Consider the following 20123-nt stretch of genomic DNA (forward strand, 5'->3'; position numbering starts at 1 on the left):
GCTGCTGATGCCTGAACGGTATGTGGAATGAAGTGGGCGGGCATCGGGAGGCCACTATGGCACGGGGCAAGCACTATGGGCAGTCTATCTGAAGTGTACCTGGCGTATAAGACGACCCCCCACTTGGAGGCATATTTTTCAGGGCCAAAAAATCGTCTTATACGCCAGCAAATACGGTACTAAAATGGGTGGCCCTATCCACTGTCTTTTTGCTACTTGGTTTTCAAAACGATGTATTGGTACTTGCATAGGTGGTAGGGAAAAGAGAATGAGTCACACGAGCTGGTTTGGTGATTACTTCTGAGGCAGAGAAGGACACAGGAGGAATCTAAGGTCCTGACAAAGGTTTCTTCTTTACCTGGATAGAGAGATACTCAAGGGTTAATTTTATTATTATTTACACTACATACATGCTAAAACCTACTGATATATTATAAATATTATTTATATATCATTAATTTAAAATTTGATAAATATATTTGAGGCAAAGACTTAAAAAGTGTTTTAAAAACTGTTTTTAAGAATAAAAGTTTCTGGCCTGGCCAGTGTTGCTCAGTGGTTGAGTGTCGACACATGCCTGGGTTGCAGGCTTTATCCTCATTTGGGGGTGTGCAGAAGGCAGCCAATCAATGATTTTCTCTCATCATTGATGTTTCTATCCCTCTCTCCCTCTCCCTTCCTCTCTCTGAAATTAATAAAAACATATTTAAAAATGAAATAAGAGTAAACGTTTCCGGCTTTTTGAAATCTTAAGACATGTAGTTGATAAATTTGGTCACAAGGTGTCACTAGACTGCCAAATTTCTGAACAGCTGCTTTTAGTTTTGTAGTAAGATGTCAAGGAAGAGAGAAGTTTTTTGTAGTGAATTATGTAGGTAGCTGCCAGTATATCATTTCCACTGAAGTAATTGTTAGGCAGAGGACATAATCTTTGAAGAACTTTGCCTCTCTATATGCTTCTCACAAGTTTGTTTACAAAAAGGTAAATAAATTCTTTAGGGACTGATGAATAATAATATGGATCATAGTAACATCTTTTAATCTAGAATTTTTAGTACTATTTATCAGGCATTTATTACAAATATTTGAAAGTTACTTAATATTCTGCTTAAATTGAAGCATCTAAATCTTTAGTAGTTAGTATAGATTAAATCTTATTGTATCTTCCTTTTACTTACACAACTACCCTTCTCCCACCCCAATTTATACTGTTAAACTATGCTAATCTCAGGGGTGACTTTATTTTTTGTATTTAGCTTACTTAATTTGGTTCTTTTAAAGTAAAAAGCAGAAATGTCAGAATACCAAGATACTTGGACCATGCAGTTATTTTATGGGGGTGCTTAACGCCCCCACTTGTATGTTACACTGTTTCATCAACCTTCTGCTTATGAGATTTATTCATTTTTTCACGTAACTGAGGAGATCTGAATAACAATTTGTTGGCATGAATACACAAGGTTTGCCTTTTCCAGGGAATTGGTACAAAAGAAGATGATATCTAAATACCTTTTTTAAAAATATGTATTTTTATTGATTTCAGAGAGTAAGGGAGAAGGGAGAGAGAGATAGAAACATCAATGATGAGAATCGTTCATCGGCTACCTCCTGCATGCCCCGACTGGGGATCCAGCCAGCAACCCAGGCATGTGCCCTTGACCGAAATCGAACCCGGGACCCTTCAGTCCGCAAACCAACGCTCTATCCACCGAGCCAAACCAGCAAGGGCCAAATGCCTTTTTATTACTTCCTCTGAGGCAGGAGTGATTGCCCATAAGAAGGTCCACTCATAAATGGAGCACCTTATTTGACAGTGGGTCTGTCTGTGTTCAGAGACTCTTTTCATTTTTAGTAGCAACACTGACTTGTCAGCATATTTTGAAATTGAGAAATTTCTTACAGCAACTTTGTAAGCATTACTTGTTGCATTGGTTGCAATAGATAAGATTTAATTATAGATAAGTTGTAGATAAACCTTAGTATAACTTTAATATAACATACAGCCATAAACTGCTAATCCCATTTATTTCCCATGAAAAAGAAAAAAGTCATTGTATAGCAGCATTGGGCGGAGGGGAGGGGTTGTTTTGTTTTTTAGGTCTGCCAAAGAGAAATTTAACTTTGGGTTTCTCAGAATAGTCTTATGCAAATATCACCCCGTGCCTTTGTTTGGGAATAAATGGCCAAGATATTCTCTAAGGCATAGCTAGGAGATGACCAAGTTGAAATCATATCCAGCAGTCTGGCCCCATAACTTGTTATAAGTTAGCATTTCATTTATTATTATATTTTTCTTTTATACAATTAAGTTTTAAAGTCTAATAGGACCCCTAAATATATTTTAGCTGTTTTTTGAAGTTACCAAGGAAATTGAATGCAATGGTTGTTTGTCTTTTGCGGAAGTTAATTTGCTAGATTTTTTAAATTGGAAAGTGAATGTTTTTTTTAAATGCAGGCAGTAACTTCAATTTACTAATAATTCATGGTACCAACCCTTTATTATTTGATAATTGTTTTCAAGTTCCTAGTTTTACAAAGTTATTCACAAAATGAAAAATCACAATTCAGATCATTTACTTGTTTAAAAAAAAGTCTTTTCATATTTCCTTTAAGTTATTTAGATATTTATAATAGCCATTTTATTATTTTTTAATTCTCTTGAGAATTTTTCCCCCATTAATTTTTTCCCCCTGTTAATCCTCACCTGAGGATATTTTTCCCATTAATATTTAGGGGGGGTGGGAAGGGGACACACACACACACAAATGTGTCCTGACTGGGCCTGGGATTGCACCTGCAACCTACATATGTGCCCTTGACGGGGAATCCAACCCATGATCTTTTGGTGCTGAGGCCAACACTAACTGGTGAGCAACACAGGCCAGGGCTGAATTGTAAATATGCTGCAGTGAACATAGAGGGTGCTTATATCCTTTTTTATTAGTGTTTTAGAGTTCTTTGGATACATACCCAGAAGAGGGATTGTTGGGTTATATGGTAGTTCCATTTTTAATTTCTTGAGGAACCTCCGTACTGTTTTCCATAGTGGCTGCACTAATTTACAATTCCACTAACAGTGCACAGGGTTCCCTTATCTCTGCATCCTTGCCAACACTGTTGATTTATTGATGGAAAACATACTCACAGGTGTGCGGTAATATCTCATTGTGGTTTTGATTTGCATTTTCCTGATTTGTAATGTGGAGCATCTTTTCATATGTCTATTGGCCATCTGTATGTCCTCCCTGGAGAAATATTTATTCAAGTCCTCTGCCCATTTTTTAGTTGTTGTTTTTGTTTGTTTGTTTGTTTTTTAGGGGGGGTGGTTATTACATATTTTGGGTTTTAACCCTTATCAAATGTATCATTGGCAAATATCTTCTTCCATTCAGGAGGTTGTTTTCGATTTGTTGATAATTTCCTTCGCTATGCCAAAACTTTTTGGTTTGATGTAGTTCCATTTGCTTATTTTTTCTTTTGTTTCCTGGGAAGACATTTCCAAATAAATGTTACTGAGAGCGATGTCAGAATTTACTGCCTATATTTTCTTTTGTAAGTTTTATGATTTCAGGTCTTACATTTAAGCCTTTTACCCACTTTGAGTTGATTTTTGTATGGTCTAATTTCACTGATTGTGCCCAGCTTGGGACTATTGTCTGGTGGAGCTATGAAATTGCAGTTGGTTGCTGCTTGGGAGTGGCTATTCTGCAGACCAAGCCTGCAACTTGTGTGGGGTTTATGGCTGCTTGTTGAGGCTGTGTTCCAAGGCCAGACTGGTCACTGTGTATGCCAGGCCTGGGCTACTTGATGGTAGTTACAATGCAAGTTCACACCTATTGCTGCTTGTGACAGACTTGGGGTAGCTTAGCTAGAGGTGCAGGAAACACCATGGACAGCCACTGCTTGTTTGGGTTTGTGGACCTGCAGGCTGTTAGATAGGGTAGGGTCTCAGGGAATCACCAGGGCAGGACAATGGTGTTTCCAGGTTATTGGAGAGCTCTGATTTGGTGCCCATCTATGCTAGACTGGCTGGCTGGGTTGGGGGAGGGCTCAAAAAGGACCAATGGTATCTGCCAGCACTCCATCCCTGGGAGAGAGCTGTCTCAACCCCTGCTCTTCCAGCACTTTCCCTGAAACTAGTCAGTTTAGTTTCTCCCTATATATCCTTGGTGCTTTTCTAGCTGCTGCTCCTACACTGGAGCCATGTGAGTGAGTTTGTGAGCTAGTGCGACTGTGTGTGGCCTCTCAAGAGGAGCGCCTGGGACTCCAGCAGCCCTTGTTCTCACTTGGATGCTGTCCCTGCTGGTTTTCACAACCAGATGTTATGGGGACTTCTCTTCCCAGCACTGGTGTCTGGGGCTGGGACCCCTTACTCCTTAGTGGGTCCTCCACAGCTTGAGTATTCCTCTGATTCTTAATTGCCACCTCATGGGTGTGGGACCAGCTTATTTCATGTCTCTGCCTCTCCTACCAGTCCCTTTGTGGCTTCTTCTTTATCTCCTCAGGTATAGCATTTATGTTCAGCTAGTCTTTAGGTGGTTCTCAATGATATTTGTTTCATAATTTAGTTGCAATTTTGATGTAGTAGTGGGAGAAGGTGAGCACAGCACTTACCTGCTCTTCTATCTTGACTGGAATCCAATACCTATCATTTCTAACTTCTGAAATATTTTGTTTAGGTGAAACATGGAATCCATTAAAACTGCATTATCAATTAAGGAATGTACGGGAACGATTAGCTAAAAACCTGGTAGAAAAGGGCGTATTGACAACAGAGAAACAGAACTTCCTACTTTTTGACATGACCACACATCCCCTCACCAACAACAACATTAAGCAGCGCCTCATCAAGAAGGTACAGGAAGCTGTTCTTGACAAATGGGTGAATGACCCTCACCGCATGGACAAGCGCCTGCTGGCCCTCATTTACCTCGCCCACGCCTCGGATGTTCTGGAGAATGCCTTCGCTCCCCTGCTGGATGAGCAGTATGATTTAGCCACCAAGAGGGTGCGGCAGCTCCTCGACCTGGATCCTGAGGTGGAATGTGTGAAGGCCAACGCCAACGAGGTTCTGTGGGCGGTGGTGGCGGCCTTCACCAAGTAACTGCCCAGGGGGAAGCCTCCTCCTCCCTCTCAAGTAAACCAGTAGTTTTCTGCTATTGACTTCTGGTTTTCTGCAATTTATACTTTCCCACACTATAATTGGCTTTTGTTTTATGAAATGGTAGGTGGCTTTTTTTTTTTTTTTTTAATATGTATGCAGGATTCTGCTGGTACGAGAGGCCTTCCTCTTTCTGTTTTAAAAAGTTTTACTGCCATATTGGCATTCCATTCCTTCTGTTGCCATGCTCACTGTTACCTGTTCTGGATTTCTGGTATGCTTTGACTTTCAAAGTAACCTCCAGTCTCCTCACATGCAGACCTTTGGATTACCTCAGTTTGAGTTTTCCCCTATGTGCATGTGCATCTCCCATTCTGCCTACAATTCAGACAGAAATCACAAAAAGGCCTTTAACTCACCAAAGGTAAATATCTGTATCTATTAGGATGTTTTATACATAGACCTCAGTTGAGATGTATACTTAGCAAAGTTATTTTTAAATTGAAACAACACAGTAAATAATATAAAATGCCCCTTTGATTTTGTGTCCCATATAAATCTGTTATACAACTTGTTATAATTTTAACTATTAAATCATAACGGTCCAACTGTTTCACAAAGCCAGTTTGGGATGGGCTGCATTCCAGTTATGCTGTATATAGTTTGAATTATATATAAATTGTCCCTTCTTCTGGCCACACCTGCCTCCATCTTAGTATTTTGCAAGATTTAATTTCTTGTACACCTGGTGCCCTCACTTGCTTCAGTTACTATTATTTGATGGCAAAATAGACCTTTCACTATTGAAGGAGAGAGAAAAGATATGTGTCTGGTCCCAAGATTTTTTTGAGCTGTGCATCTCCTTTTGCAAATACTTTTGTCTTACTGTTTTTACCATTTCTATATGGAAGAGGCTTGTGACCAGTACTAATCTTGAGTACAGTTTTTTTTGGTTTTTTTTGACCACAAGTAAATTAATGTTTGCTCTTAAATGTCATTTATCTACTCACAATTTCTCACGAAGAAATCAAATGTCATTTATAGCAGATGTTGCATGTAAATTGTTATCAAGTAATGACTACAGTTCAGATGATTAAGAATTTTATAACAGAAAGCTCTGCTATGTTTTAATTTTTATGTACAATTATGACAATAGCACATTATAAAAATATAAACCTTTGCTTTTTACTATTTCTTTATCACTGTTTATCAATAATATCACTATTGGTTTCATAATGTAAATATTATATATTGAACAGATTAAATGTCAAATTTTTTATTACCATAGTTCATGTTAATAGTGAGGCTTTCAGGTGTCTAGATTTCTTTTGGTTAACATTCAATGCAAAACTACTAGATGGATTCCCTAATATGTATACTATCTTTTTATCTGAAGAAATAAACTATGATCTTGAAAGTGCCTGAATCAGAGCAAGCATGTCATTTGTACTTTTGTATTTTACCTTAGTTTTCTTTCTAAGGAAGTTTTACTGAGCCTTAATATAGTGTGGTAATATTTTAATGTAGTTGTTGGAGGGCCTTTTTTTTCTTTCTAATTCTCACCTGAGGATATGTCTTTATTGATTTTAGAGAGAGGGGGGAAGGGAGAAAGAGAGAGAGAGAGAGAGAGAGAGAGAGAAACAGAAACATCAATTAGCTGCCTCCTGTGCATCCCAACTGGGGATTGTACCACAACCTAGGTGTGCCCTGACTGGGAATCAAACCTACAGCCTTTTTGATGTAGAGAATAACACTCCAACCAACTGAACTACCCAGCTGGGGCAGTAGGCTTTTTTCCTAGGGTCAGATAGTAAATATTTTAGGCTTTAGGCCACATACGATATCTGATGCAACTACCCAACTCTGCTGAATGAAGGTTGCCATAGATAATGCAAATAAATGGGTGAGGCTGTGTTCTAATAAATTCTTAGTTACAGAAACAGGCAGCTGACCATGGGCAGTAGTTTCCAGTCCTTGTTTTAACACATGAGAAAAGACAGATTTTCTGTCCATTAAAATAAACTCCTTACCTCCCCAAATTATACTACTGGTGGAAACTAAGTATAAAAACTATCAGTTTATAGTTTCTTCCCATAAAATGCATACTGGAAACTGTTATCAGTATCTTGGCGTTTCTTTTCAAGTGAAGATTTATTATTTTTTTCCCTTGAAAAGATTTTAGAAGTAATGGATATTTTTCATTTCAGCAGCAACTATCTCAGGCAAGGGAAAGGCCTGCCTGAACTTCTGCCAGTGTTTGCTCACAGCAGACTACACACCAGCTCTACCTGTGTGTGGCCCCAACTTCATCACCTGCTTCTGTATTCAGAGAGAAAACGTAGTACTACCTGGAGGGCAAGCTGATATCTAGAACTCTTTTCTCCTGTAAAATGCTGCTGTTCATAGTCCTCTGTATAGCACGAATGGTGTGGCTCCATGGAAATAATTACTCTGTGTGGTAGAAGCAGTATTTATGCCACTTTTTAAAAGTCTTCTGATCCAAGAATCAGGCAGTGAATTTTAATAGAAAATTGTAGAAAGATCTATTGTGCAAAGAATTAGTTGCTGTGTTTTTTAAAAAATATATTTTTTATTGATTTTTTTACAGAGAGGAAAGGGGAGGGATAGAGAGTTAGAAACATCGATGAGAGAGAAACATCAATCAGCCGCCTTCTACATACCCCCTACTGGGGATGTGCCCGCAACCAAGGTATATGTCCTTGACCAGAATCGAACCTGGGACCCTTCAGTCCGCAGGCCGACGCTCTATCCACTGAGCCAAACTGATTAGGGCTGCTGTGTTTTTTTGATTTCATATATTGTTTGAGGTGTATTCCTTAAAATAATCATATCTGGGAAAACGTTCTAACCAAAGGGAGAAAGGAAACACTGAATGTGTGTTTTTGTGCCTACTAGTTAAATACTTTATATTTCGTTTTGACCTCCCCAAACCCTAAGAACTGCCTTCATTTATTGAAGAACAGGCCTAGAGAGGATGATTTACCCAATCTTACATTATCTGGTAAGTGTTTGAGCTTTAAGTCCTAAAATGATTGGCAGTAATAGCATTCCACTACAGTTTATCCGTTCTTTGGGCACTAGGAGGGGGCTTCTTTTCTCTAACAGACAAAAAACAATAGGCATGCAAAAAATTCTCACACTTACGCAAACTACAATGATAACGGGACATCCCTGCTTTATTACAATATCTTGGTATAACTCACATTTTTGGGGGATGAAAAAGTTGAATAATTCTGTATGTTCTTAGGAGAAAAAAGCATTACCAGGTGTCAAATGGCCAAGAAAGTCCCTGGACTGTTGAAGCAGGATTGCCCAGTGGTCTCTTAACACATTCCATCACTCAGTTCTTCCCATTGTTTGTGAATAGATGTGTACAATACTCTTTTCCAGTATAACACACCTTTGAATTTGGTCATCACCCAAAGGAAAGAGAGGCTGGTGTCTGACAGTTCAGTGGCAATATTGGGCCAATAAGTAATGACTACTTTTGCCCCAGGAGCATGGAAACCACCAGTCACAAGTCTGTAAGGTATTTATTTCATGAAATTCAATTCCAACTCTCCATCTTGTATGCACTTACTATATATTGTCAGATAACATTATTCCATTTCACTTTCATTCAGGTCAAGATGACTGACAGTCTAAGGTAAATTCCAGTTCATCACAGAGCATCAGGTCCTCGAATAATATACCTGGCTCTTGTAAGTTTTGCACAAATGTCATATATTCTTTAATAGTACCAGTGAGGTAGTATTAATATTCATAACCTTGCAGGCTGTCCTTTAAAGGAGTGTGGATGGTAACATGGTTAAATGTTGATATGTATACAGTACTTTCTCGGTCCAATGCTAGAATTACATAGGTGTTTACTTCTGATAGACCAGTGTTGTGCAATTTTTCCAGTAGCATCATCATATACTGGTGTGCAATTTACTTTTTGTACTTGTATTTTATATTGTGGAGAACTTTCAGAATAAGCACACATCATTCTTTTTAATCATTGTTGGCTTCATTTTATAACTTTGTTAAATCTCCCATTAATGGACATTTGGATTAGTCTCATGTTTTTCATTATTGCCAACAGTATTTTAATGTACATATGTCTTTTTATTTGTCTGACTTCTGTAGGAGGAATTAATAGAAAGCCAAATTGATTTGTAAAATTGATGTTAACATACACGCCCACCAGTAATATGAATGCTGGTTTCCCTAAATCCTGGCCAATACTTAGAGGGTTTCATCAATCCTGGTCTTTGCCAAGCTAATAGATAATTGTCAACTTGTTTTAGTTATTGGGGGGTTGGTTATTTACTGTCTTTATTTATAAAACCTTTAAAGATAGTTTGTATTTTTCTCTCTGAATTAACCTGTTTGTGTTCTTTATCCATTGTTCTAATGGGCATCTTTTAAGTATTGATTCATCAGGACTTTTAATATATTATGGATATTAGCCCAGTGTCTGTGAATCTGTTTGTTTCCCCAGCCTTTGGAATTGGTGTATGATAAGTTTTTCTTTCTTTCTTTTTTTTTAAACATTCAGTAAAGTGTAAGGTACAGTGTTGTGCATGGAATCTGTGGAGACCTTAATTATCCTACTAATGACATTTGCCTAGTACTCAGGTTTGTGATATGTATTACTATAAATTTGGGGGGGGATATTAAATATAACAAGTATAAAAATCATATAAACAATCATATAAACTTACGAATACATATGTATATAAGCATTTCATGTAGTTTTTGATTAAAATACAAATGGAAGCACAAACAAATGGTAGGCTAATGAATTATTTTAAGGCAAATATGTTTGCGACCATCACTCAGGTCAGAAGTAGAACTTGTCGGCTTATCCAGAAGCTGCTCAAGGCTTTCTTCCAATTATAATCTTCTGGTCCCAACCAGTGTGCATCTCTAATAATTTTGTTCTGTTTAGTTTTGTTTTTCACTTGATAAGTGATTTTAAATTTTTCCTAATTTATAGGTCCCATCCTCCCCCTCCCCCCAACTCCATCTTGTTTTTTCCCTTGTAAAATGTTTGTTGATGAAATTGGATCACTGTCCTGAGAGTTTCCCAAAGTTTGGATTTTGCTGATTGCATCTACATGTAGTTTAATGTATCTCTGGCTTTTGTACTTCCCAAGAATTGGTAATTGGATCTAGAGGCTTCGTCAGATTCAGGTTTGTTTGTGTAGGCAACACAGTTTCATGGTGATATGTGTTCTTCTATCAGGAAATGTATAGCATCTCTACTTTATATAATTTCTCTACTTTTATGATGTTAGCATTCTTGCTGTTCAGTTCTTACTAGATCCTGTTTAATGGGGTTGTTGACTGGTAATGTTTTAATTCCTGTCATTTCTTCATGAGAGTTTTTCTATAAAGAGAAACCTCACCTTATCTTTATTACCTTTTAGTAGTTTGTAGAGTAAAGGTAGGATACATTATAAATTTTTTTTTAAATATATTTTATTGATTTTCCACAGAGAGGAAGGGAGAGAGATAGAAACATCGATGAGAGAGAAACATCGATGAGAGAGAAACATTGACCAGCTGCCTCCTGCACATCCCCTAGTGGGGACGTGCCCGCAACCCAGGTACATGCCCTTGACCGGAATCGAACCTGGGACCTTTCAGTCCGCAGGCCGATGCTCTATCCATTGAGCCAAACCGGTTTCGGCAGGATACATTATAAATTTTATTTACCAGTTTTCAAAATCAAGTTGGTTTCTCAGCATTCTCCAGAGGTTACTGATTTGGTTTTTTAAGTATTATGATTTTATGGAAATAAACATTGTGTTTTATCATCATCAGTTTTCTTCATGAGAACCAGGATTCTTTATATGGAAAAATGAAGATACATCTTTAAGATAGAAGATGGAAAACCTTGTAGTTCTAAATTTGAATAGAAAGTATCAATGTAAACTTAAAAGGTACTCCCCCCACCCTCTTTTAATATATATTTTATTGACTTCAGAGAGGAAGGGAGAGATAGAAACATCAATGATGAGAGAGAATCATCAATTGGCTGCCTCCTACACGCCCCACTAGGGATCGAGCCTGCAACCTGGGCATGTGCCCTGATTGGGAATTAAACTGACCCTCCTGGATTATAGGTCAATGCTCAACCACTAAGCCACACCAATCAGGCATCCATTGTTTTTTTAGAGAGAGGAAAACATAGATGTGAGAGACACACATCAATTGGTTGCAACCGAGGTATGTGCCCTTGACCCGAATTGAACCTGGGACCCTTCAGTCCACAGGCCTATGCTCTATCCACTGAGCCAAACTGGCTAGGGCTTCTCCCCCTTTTTTATTGTGGTACAATATACATAACATAAAACTTAACATTTCAACCACTTTTTAGTGTATGATTCAGTGCTGCCACTTTTTGTAATTGTGTTGCACCTGCATTATAAGAACACTGTTTATACAACATAGCCTCTCCTTTTAATTTACCTTAATCTTAACTCTTCAAGTAAACACATACTCAATGCTCACCATCATTCCTCATATTATTGTCTATCCAGTCATTTTGGTTGTCTTGCTCATTTGTTAGTTTCTTCAGAAAGGGCTTGTGAGCAAACCTTGCATTTCTGTATAACAGTGTATCTGAAGCCTTTTATTTGAAAGGCAGTTTGTCTGGATAAATTTCTTGGGTCACAGTCTTTTTCTTTTTTTTGGCATAAGGCATACTGTCAGAGTCTGATTCAAATACGATTTTCTTTCTCTCATGAATGCCTATTTTTGCTTGAAGCCCACAGGATTTCTCCTCCAATTTTCCCCCAGTGCTACTACAGTGTGTTGTTATGGGTTGTTCTGGAATAGGACATGGTGTGTGTGTTCTTTCAGTATGTAGTGTCAATGTCAAGTCTTTTTTTATTCTCAATTTCAGGAAAATTGAAGCTCTAAGTGTTTGTTCTTATAAGTACTGCGCGCTAATTGATTGCGCAACTGGAGCTCCTCTAAGTGTTTGTTCTGTACCCTTGTTTAAGTGTTCTTCTTTGGGGACTGCTATTATATATCTTCGTTATTTGTCCGTTTTGCTTGGGTTCTTTTCTTTTCTTTCTTTATTACTGATCTTTAAACATTTCACCCTTTAGAAAAACATATTTTATTGATCTTTTACAGAGAGAAAGGGAGAGGGATAGAGTTCGAAACACCAATGAGAGAGAAACATCAGTCAGCTGCCTCCTGCACACCCCCTACTGGGGATGTGCCCGCCACAATGATGCCCTTGACTGGAATCGAACCTGGGACCCCTCAGTCCGCAGGCCGATGCTCTATCCACTGAGCCAAACCGGTTAGGGCCATTTCACCCTTTTTATCTTAAGAAATTATTGTATTTATTCACTGTGAATAATCTTTTTAATTTAGTATTTTCTGAAATTTTTTCCCTTGAATTTTAATGCCCATTTTAAAATATTTTCTAATTTTTTATTTATTTATATTTTTCTGTCGTTTTCTTAATGTATTTAATTCATTTTGAGGTATTGTTATAGTTTTCTTTGGTCTCCCAGCATGTCTCTGTGATGCTTTTGTTGTCATAGGGGTGTATTTGTTCCTTGTTCTCTTTTTTCTTTGTGTGGGATTTGACCTAGATTATCTTCTATTGCCCATTTTTACATGAAATTGCCTTTCCTGTTCTGTTAGAAAGGACAAGTGGGTCAGGGTAGCTTTTCTAACTATTCTCTGACCCCTCTTTTCTGTCAAGTGTAAAGAAATATGTCAGTTTACTTTCTGAGATCTGGTTCTGCCCTCCTTTATCTGGGCCTTGTTTGTCTGGACCTCTCTTGTTCTTGTTCTGCTCAATTTGGATTCTGTTCCTGTAGTTTCTCCTCAGTCTGAGGAACTGGCAGGTTGATTTTGAGTGTGCATAACCTGCACCAGCCCTCACTACCTTCTTCAGGGACCTCACCCACTTGCCCACATTTTTTCACTAGGTTTTGAAAAATTCTAGTTTCAGCTGCTGCCCAGTTGCTCCTCTGAATTCCTGTTGATTATGGGGCGGGGAGTCAGGGTGTCTCAGGGCTCTAGATGCCCTGTTGCTTCCTTCTACTTGGCCTTGCACAGATCCTGATACCAAATTTGTCTTTTTGGTAGTTTGTCCCCACCCACTTGTATATTTTGGGGAACTTGGGGGTACTTTCACACTAAGTTCTGTTATAGATGTTTACACCAAGGTTTTTCAGTACTAGTTGCTCTCCGTGTATGTGTGTGGTGTTAACAGTAGGGAGTAGGGAATGGGTGGGATGTGAAATTAAAAAACTACATCACTCTTCTGCTCTCTTGCCTGAATCTGCTGGGATAGTGCCCAGTGGTTTGTTAAGTTATGAGTCTGTGGTTTTATAGCTTCTGAATTGACCATCATATTCATTTTATAATTTAAACAATTTATTTGGCTTTTTAGATTTGTTTTCCTTTTTTTAAAATATATTTTATTTATTTTTTTACAGAGAGAAAGGGAGAGGGATAGAGAGAAACATCGATGAGAGAGAAACATCGATCAGCTCCCTCCTTAACACCCCCTACTGGGGATGTGCCCGCAACCAAGGTACATGCCCTTGACTGGAATCGAACCTGGGATCCTTCAGTCCGCAGGCCGATGCTGTATCCACTGAGCAAAACCAGTCAGGGCTTGTTTTCCTTTTTTGCTTTTAAACCTGTGACTACTCTGCAATTTTGTTGTCAGGGATATACTTTGTTGCAAGGATCCAGCTTTCACCTCCACCCAGCCACCCCCAAATAGCTAGCTAATTTATCCAAAACCAGTTATTGAATAATCTTATGTTTTCTGCCACCAATTTAGAATGTTACCTTTGAATTTTCTTTGAATTTAGAAATACTATCTATACATATATTTAGCTCTTTTTTCCGGTGGCTTGCATGTCCAGTTTGGAAGAAGAGCACTGTTTTAATTATAGTTTCTGATAATGTTGTGATAGTGCTGTCTCCCTCCTATAATACTTTCAAAATTCTTCTGGCTATTTTCACAGGTTTATCCTACCCAATGGAATTTAGAATAATTTTGTCAGGTTAAAAAAGTCTTTTGAGATTATGGTTGGAGTTACATTATATTTATAGATTAGTCTTGGGAGAACTGAAATCTTTATAGCATTGAGTTATTCTGTTCACGAATAAGCTGTATTTTCCATTTGTTTGAGTTACCTTTTTTAAATATATATATATATATATATATACACACACACACACACACACACACACACACACACACACACACACACTAGAGGCCCGGTGCACAAAAATTTGTCCCCTCGGGGGTTCCAAAATTGAATTAAGACCCTTCAGTCCATAGGCTGACGCTCTATCCGCTAAGCCAAACCAGCTAGGGCTCGAGTTACCTTTTTTAGTGTGTCTTCATAGAATATGTTTGTGTTTAGGTTTGCTAGTCTTGGCTAACTACGGTTAAATAAATTTTTCCATTGCTGTTGGAATTAGGTGTTTTTTCCCATATGTTCTGTTGGTTATTTAGGTAAGCTCTTGTTTTGGTGAGTACTTTTTGATCGCCACCTTACTAAATTGTAATATTTTAATCATTTTTACATTGATGTGTTTGAGTTTACATGTACCTCACTATATCATGTACCCCTTTTAAAAATGTTTGTCTAATTGTATTGGCTTGTACTTCCAGAACATTGTTGTTTAACTTAGTGAACATCTTTTCTGAATGTATTCCTGACTTTAATGGGAATAATAATGGGTCAGGGTTTATAGAAAAAGAACGTGGTCGTTGTGAAGAATGAAAGAAAAAACTGACAAGGAAACTTTAAGAGCCCAGTTGAGGTTGGAAACCATGAATTTATAGCAGCATCATTTGGAGCGATTGTGGTATTTTCTCTAAGAATCGGTGTGTAAGAACCAAGAAGTGGGCTCGTTGGAAGGATCCAGGATTTAGTTGGGGTGAAGGAGCTGAGCCTGTGGGCTGGATGGGGATTGTTGTGCTCACCATGGGGTCTGGTCTGAGTAGATATGGGAATGAAGGGCGGGCTTGTTGAAATTGAAGACAAGAGGCAGTAGTGGGAAGAAGGGTAGTGCAATCTGGAAGGTCAGGAGGTTGTGAACAATTTGGATTGTGTGAGATTCTGAGTGTGGTTGTGGGAAATAGTAGTTGACTTGAGTTCTGTTGCCTTTGTACCTTTCACCCACTTAGGTAACAATAAACATTTACTATCTTGATAATTTAAAAGGTTATTCTGTAGTTGCAGAACTAGAAAAACAAGTAATAAGCAGAGTGTTTATTTTTTTAAAATCACTTAAAAAAAGTTGTTTACAGAGATGTGGGTTTACATAACTTGGCGACATTTAAAAATGTACAAGCTATTTCATATTATTGCACTTAACTCTTTAATAATATAAGGCATTTTATTTTACATAAATAAGGATTATGTATATCATACAACAGGTGTGGTGCCAATTAAGTCAACCATAAAATCAAATGAGATGTGTCTGGTAGAACATAAGTGAAACTCAACCTTCACGGTCTATGCTTGCAACTACAATTTACATGTTATAACACATATTTAGCCTCATAGCTTATTGTGAATGACCAGTTAAAAAACCAAAACAAAGTTTTAGTAGGATAATACCATTAGTGTTCACTTCAGGAAGTATGGGAATTTATTAGACTAATTAGAAATACTAGTCATGCCTGAACACTGAAGATAAATAGCTCTCTATCTTAGGGTTAAAAACAGTTTTGCTTCCTCCCTTATGTTCCAACTGTTAGCCAGGGAACCATTCTGGCAAGATCTACTAGAAATGGCTGATGACTTGAACATATTTTAATGAGCCAGAGGTCTACCCTTGCACTCCTCAGATTTGAGTGAGGATCAGGGACTCCCAGGAGGAGACCAGCCCCATTGATCTAGAAATTCCTGTCTATTCACAAAGGACTGTTTCTTAGGAGGCACAGCTGGAAGAGTAGAGGCAAAAAATAGTTTTCAGTGTTGATTTCAAATAGTTGCATGTCAAGAAAACAGAAACCACAAAACTGACTCCAGAGACTTAAAAACAATCTAGCATGCACCTTGTACTGACTTTCTATAGTATCTTACCTGGAATTGTAGTGAAAGTAGAAGCTAAATTAATCAGATCTTTCTAGCTCATTCCTGTACTATGTTTTCTTTTGTAGAACCTGTTAAAAGATGAGAAATCTGGGCTCAAACCAATCATATTTCACTCCCATCTGAGAGGCCTCTCTGGGCAACTCCATAGAGGTTTACTGGGATTAATCACCCAGAAAAATGATGCACAAAGTGACAGCTCAAGTGCTTCCATGATCCGGGGGTATGATGACTTGTGTTGTTCTCTCTAAGCCATAGACTCAAGCTATAGTTTTTGAAAGAAGCTCCAACATAAAACTTTAGCGTCATCATGCGTACAGGTACACAGTCTCACCTGTATTCCCTGGACTCAGTCAGTTATTGTGTGCGGGGACCACCCCCACCCCCCCCAGGATCTGGGTTGTAACTACATAGTAGTACTGCTCCTTTACCTTGAAAGTGACTCACTTTCCTCCATTTTCCTCCATTTTGGTAAAGGAAGCTGACGACGGTTTGAAGTATGAGGGGAGAAAAGCCAATTTTGTAGCAAGGAACAGCACCTACAAAGTTCATGCTTCAAAAGGAGAGCAGCTGGGACAAGTTTCACAAGCAGCGTGAGTTACAGGGAAACAGTTTTGACAAAAGGAATAATTTGCAAAACAGAAGCAAAAACTTCAGTCACTGCAGAGATATGTCATAATATCCAGGTCAGAAAAAGTGATCCAATGCTTAGAAACGATACATTTTATAAGCTTGTTGGGAAAGGGGGCGGGGGGGACAACAAACAGTTCCCTAAGTGGATCATTTTAACACCTTAAGCGCCCAGTCAGTCACACTATACTTTTTGTCCAGAAGACAAAACAGGCTGGGCGTTTAACGATCCTCTCTATTTGGATGGTAAATATAATGCCTATGTTTATAAACCCAAGGATACTAAAAAGATATTTGATTTCTAAAAATTTAAATTACTGTTAAGAGTACATAAAATATAGAAATGGAAACCCAGTGACTGATATTTTTGCCTGCGTTTGTGTTGACCAGTCAAGAATTCAAGCACTTACTCAAGACAAGTTCCAAACTAGATACAAGGTGCTTTCCAAGCTGGAACTTTCTGCTCATTGTAAGCAGCAAGCTCATGGCTATTTAGTACAGTTTATCAGAACTGCATTTCTGCAAAACAGCCTTACGATCGACACTTTTAGGCCATGACCAACACTTCACTGTGATCAGTAACTCACTGAGTTGAACTCTGCAGCCATATATTGCACTTTATACTCACTAAAATATACCACTTTCTGTATTTTGTTTTTCCATTTTTGGATAATTCCTGAGCTCAGCCTAACCATTAGGTCATAAATTGATTATTATATTTTATTAAAGTCTCATTTTCTTTTCAGGGTAACATACAGACCTACAGTTCTGTCCATTGAATGTGCTTAAAGCATTGGTATTTACTTACAAAATTATAAAAAACTAGAGTCCATTTAGTCATGACATTTGTGTTGCCCCTCAGCCTGTGTAGGCTTCCCAGTTGCCCCGATTGGGATGTTGGGAGAGGTGGCCAAGAGAAGCGAAGGATGTTTGAAATGAAAGAAGGCACCCTGCCATGTCTTATATCCCCATTAGTAACAGCGAAAGGTCAGGGACAGGTACCGGAACAGAACGAACCCTCCTGGCCTAGGTGATCCAGGGAAGGCTTCCAGAGTCGGGCATCATCTGTTAGTAAAAATGTAGAGATTTTTATAGTCCTTGCCTACACCAGTGTTTCTCTGCTGTTTCAAGACGTCCTTCTGACTTGCTGAAATACGAAGGAAACAGAGAAAAGGAGATTCTTATAAAAAATGTGTCACTACTCATGCTTATTGCAGGAAGAATTCCTATGCTTTCTAATTACTAACTGCACAGGTCCCTCCGGGACAGACTTCATAATATTCCAGGCATCGAAGTGCACGAGCCCAACCAGGGGTTTCCCGTTAATGGCAAGGATTTCATCCCCAGCTTCTATTGTTCCAGCCTGTTCAGCTGCACCACCTGTGAGAGTAAATACAGAATGAGGGCTTGGTACTTCCATGGTATTCACAATGAAGTCTAAGTAAGCAAAAACCATCAGTGAGAAAAATCTCAAAATATGTTTATAGTCTTAGGAGAGAGACCCATAAAAAGAAACCTGACTTTAAAAATTCAAATCTGTAACCTTTTCTGTGAAAAATCTAAGCAGCTGAGAAGATATTTCAAAAGAATACAAAATAAAGAGAAACTTGAACAAAGGAAATCAATAGCTAAAATCCAAATGGCCAATAAATGCAGGGAAACAGGTTCAACTTCTGTTAACCCTTTGCGGTTGTTTGTCTACTCTCAGCCACCAAAGCTTTTTTACCGTTCCGGTCGTATGTCTGCTCTCAGCCACCACAGCAAGGAACCGTACGAATCTTAATTCTAGTCATTCATGTATCAGTTCATAATTTCTCTGAAAGCTCTTAAGTGTCTAAGGGATCTTGTCACGAACCAAAGCATTGCCCCGGCAAAAAGAAAGTTACCGAAAGAAGTATACTGCGAATCTGAAAGTAACAATGAAGAATTTTGTTTTGGCACCTTGACTACTGACTCTGACGTAGAAAGTGATAACGTTTGTAGTGATTCTACTACTAGTAGCGTAGTTCCAAAAAAGAATTAATAAATCTTGTTTATCCTTCATAATCTTGCATGTTATGTATCACTGCTCTTTCAATGGAAATTAATTCCGACCAGTACGACACCCATGTCCAAATTTAATACGACCGCAAAGGGTTAAAGATGTTGGTTACGATATCCAAGTTTATCCAAGTTCGGAGACTGGGTGCTTACATGCCCAGCACTGACTGGAGATTTCTTGACTCCTTAGAAGCTATAACATATTTCTGTACTGCAGCTTTGTGTATGGTCTAGCAAGTTTATAAGCTTTCCACATACACATCTAAAACAGTCGTAGTGAAGAAGTGCACACTCTCTGTGCACTTAACATGGAAAAAAGTGCATTGAAAGAAAAATTCCCAAATATGAAAATAATTTTCTCAGAAATTTCAGGGCTCAAAAAACAGATATTCCTATTCCATCCTAAATTTCTGAAAATCATTGTTAAATATTTGATTTCAATATATATATGATTTTAGTTGGTTATAACGATTGATAAAATAGAAATATAGCTAGAAGAAAAGTTCAAATCCAACCCACTCAAGAACATAAGCATTTTATGTTAATGATAGAAGCAGATACTGTCTTTAGTATAACACAACCTAATACTAATTTTTAATAAGACAATGCTAATAATTAGTATATTAAATATTAGTGCTGTTTTATTACTAAATTTAATATTAACAGTATCAGTGTTATATTAAATATGGCATATACACACCCACATTATTGTTAGTTCAAGTTCATGAAAAGACCTACTGTTCCCTCCCATTTCACTTTCTTATAGTCTGGAAATTGCAATCTTAACACATTGTGGACCAGTAGTTTTATTGCTAGCTTTACCCAATGGCCAGATAAGTTTCTATTGAACGAAAAAACATTTTACATAAATGTTAAAGGCACGCTTTAAAATAAAATATCCATTGCATTTTGAAGTTACTTATTACATGTTCTTACAAGCTAACATCTTTTTAAAGTATAATACTTTGTAAAACATTGTAATACGAAGCGAGAATTCTCGTGATCCTCGCGCCATCTGTTACAGACCACTCACGAGTGTTCTCGTTTTTCATGCCCATGGAAAAAGGAGCATATCTAGATAATGTAAATTTTGTTTGGTCCCTCTTCGTAGAGGAAAATGTTTTACGCAGTACCATACGTTAAAAAAGTACTAGGAACTTTACTTGTTTAATTGTTTGTTTTTGTAAATAAAATGTTATAATTATTGAAAAACAACACCTAAAGTGCATTATGATGATTTAAATAAT

At 37.9% G+C, this 20123-nt stretch overlaps 2 protein-coding genes and 1 long non-coding RNA gene across 3 annotated transcripts in view; 2 read left to right on the plus strand and 1 right to left on the minus strand.

Annotated features, from left to right (window-relative positions):
- GOLPH3 (golgi phosphoprotein 3) overlaps positions 1-5318 on the plus strand; it is a 19605-nt gene extending 14287 nt beyond the window's left edge. The window contains exon 3 of the mRNA XM_015563102.1: positions 4680-5318. Coding sequence (XP_015418588.1) covers positions 4680-5104 — 425 coding nt within the window. The 3' untranslated portion in view covers positions 5105-5318. The remainder of the gene's footprint in view (positions 1-4679) is intronic.
- A 10045-nt stretch (positions 5319-15363) lies between these two features.
- Positions 15364-20123, minus strand: part of PDZD2 (PDZ domain containing 2) — a 212002-nt gene continuing 207242 nt past the window's right edge. Inside the window, exon 24 of the mRNA XM_006762473.2 lies at positions 15364-18216. Coding sequence (XP_006762536.1) covers positions 18035-18216 — 182 coding nt within the window. The 3' untranslated portion in view covers positions 15364-18034. The remainder of the gene's footprint in view (positions 18217-20123) is intronic.
- The window catches only part of LOC102774955, an 8953-nt gene continuing 6795 nt past the window's right edge, over positions 17966-20123 (plus strand). Inside the window, exon 1 of the long non-coding RNA XR_001513643.1 lies at positions 17966-18028. This is a non-coding gene — a long non-coding RNA (uncharacterized LOC102774955). The remainder of the gene's footprint in view (positions 18029-20123) is intronic.

This window comes from Myotis davidii, unplaced genomic scaffold, assembly GCF_000327345.1.
Source record: "Myotis davidii unplaced genomic scaffold, ASM32734v1 scaffold135, whole genome shotgun sequence".
Classification (NCBI taxonomy): domain Eukaryota; kingdom Metazoa; phylum Chordata; class Mammalia; order Chiroptera; family Vespertilionidae; genus Myotis; species Myotis davidii.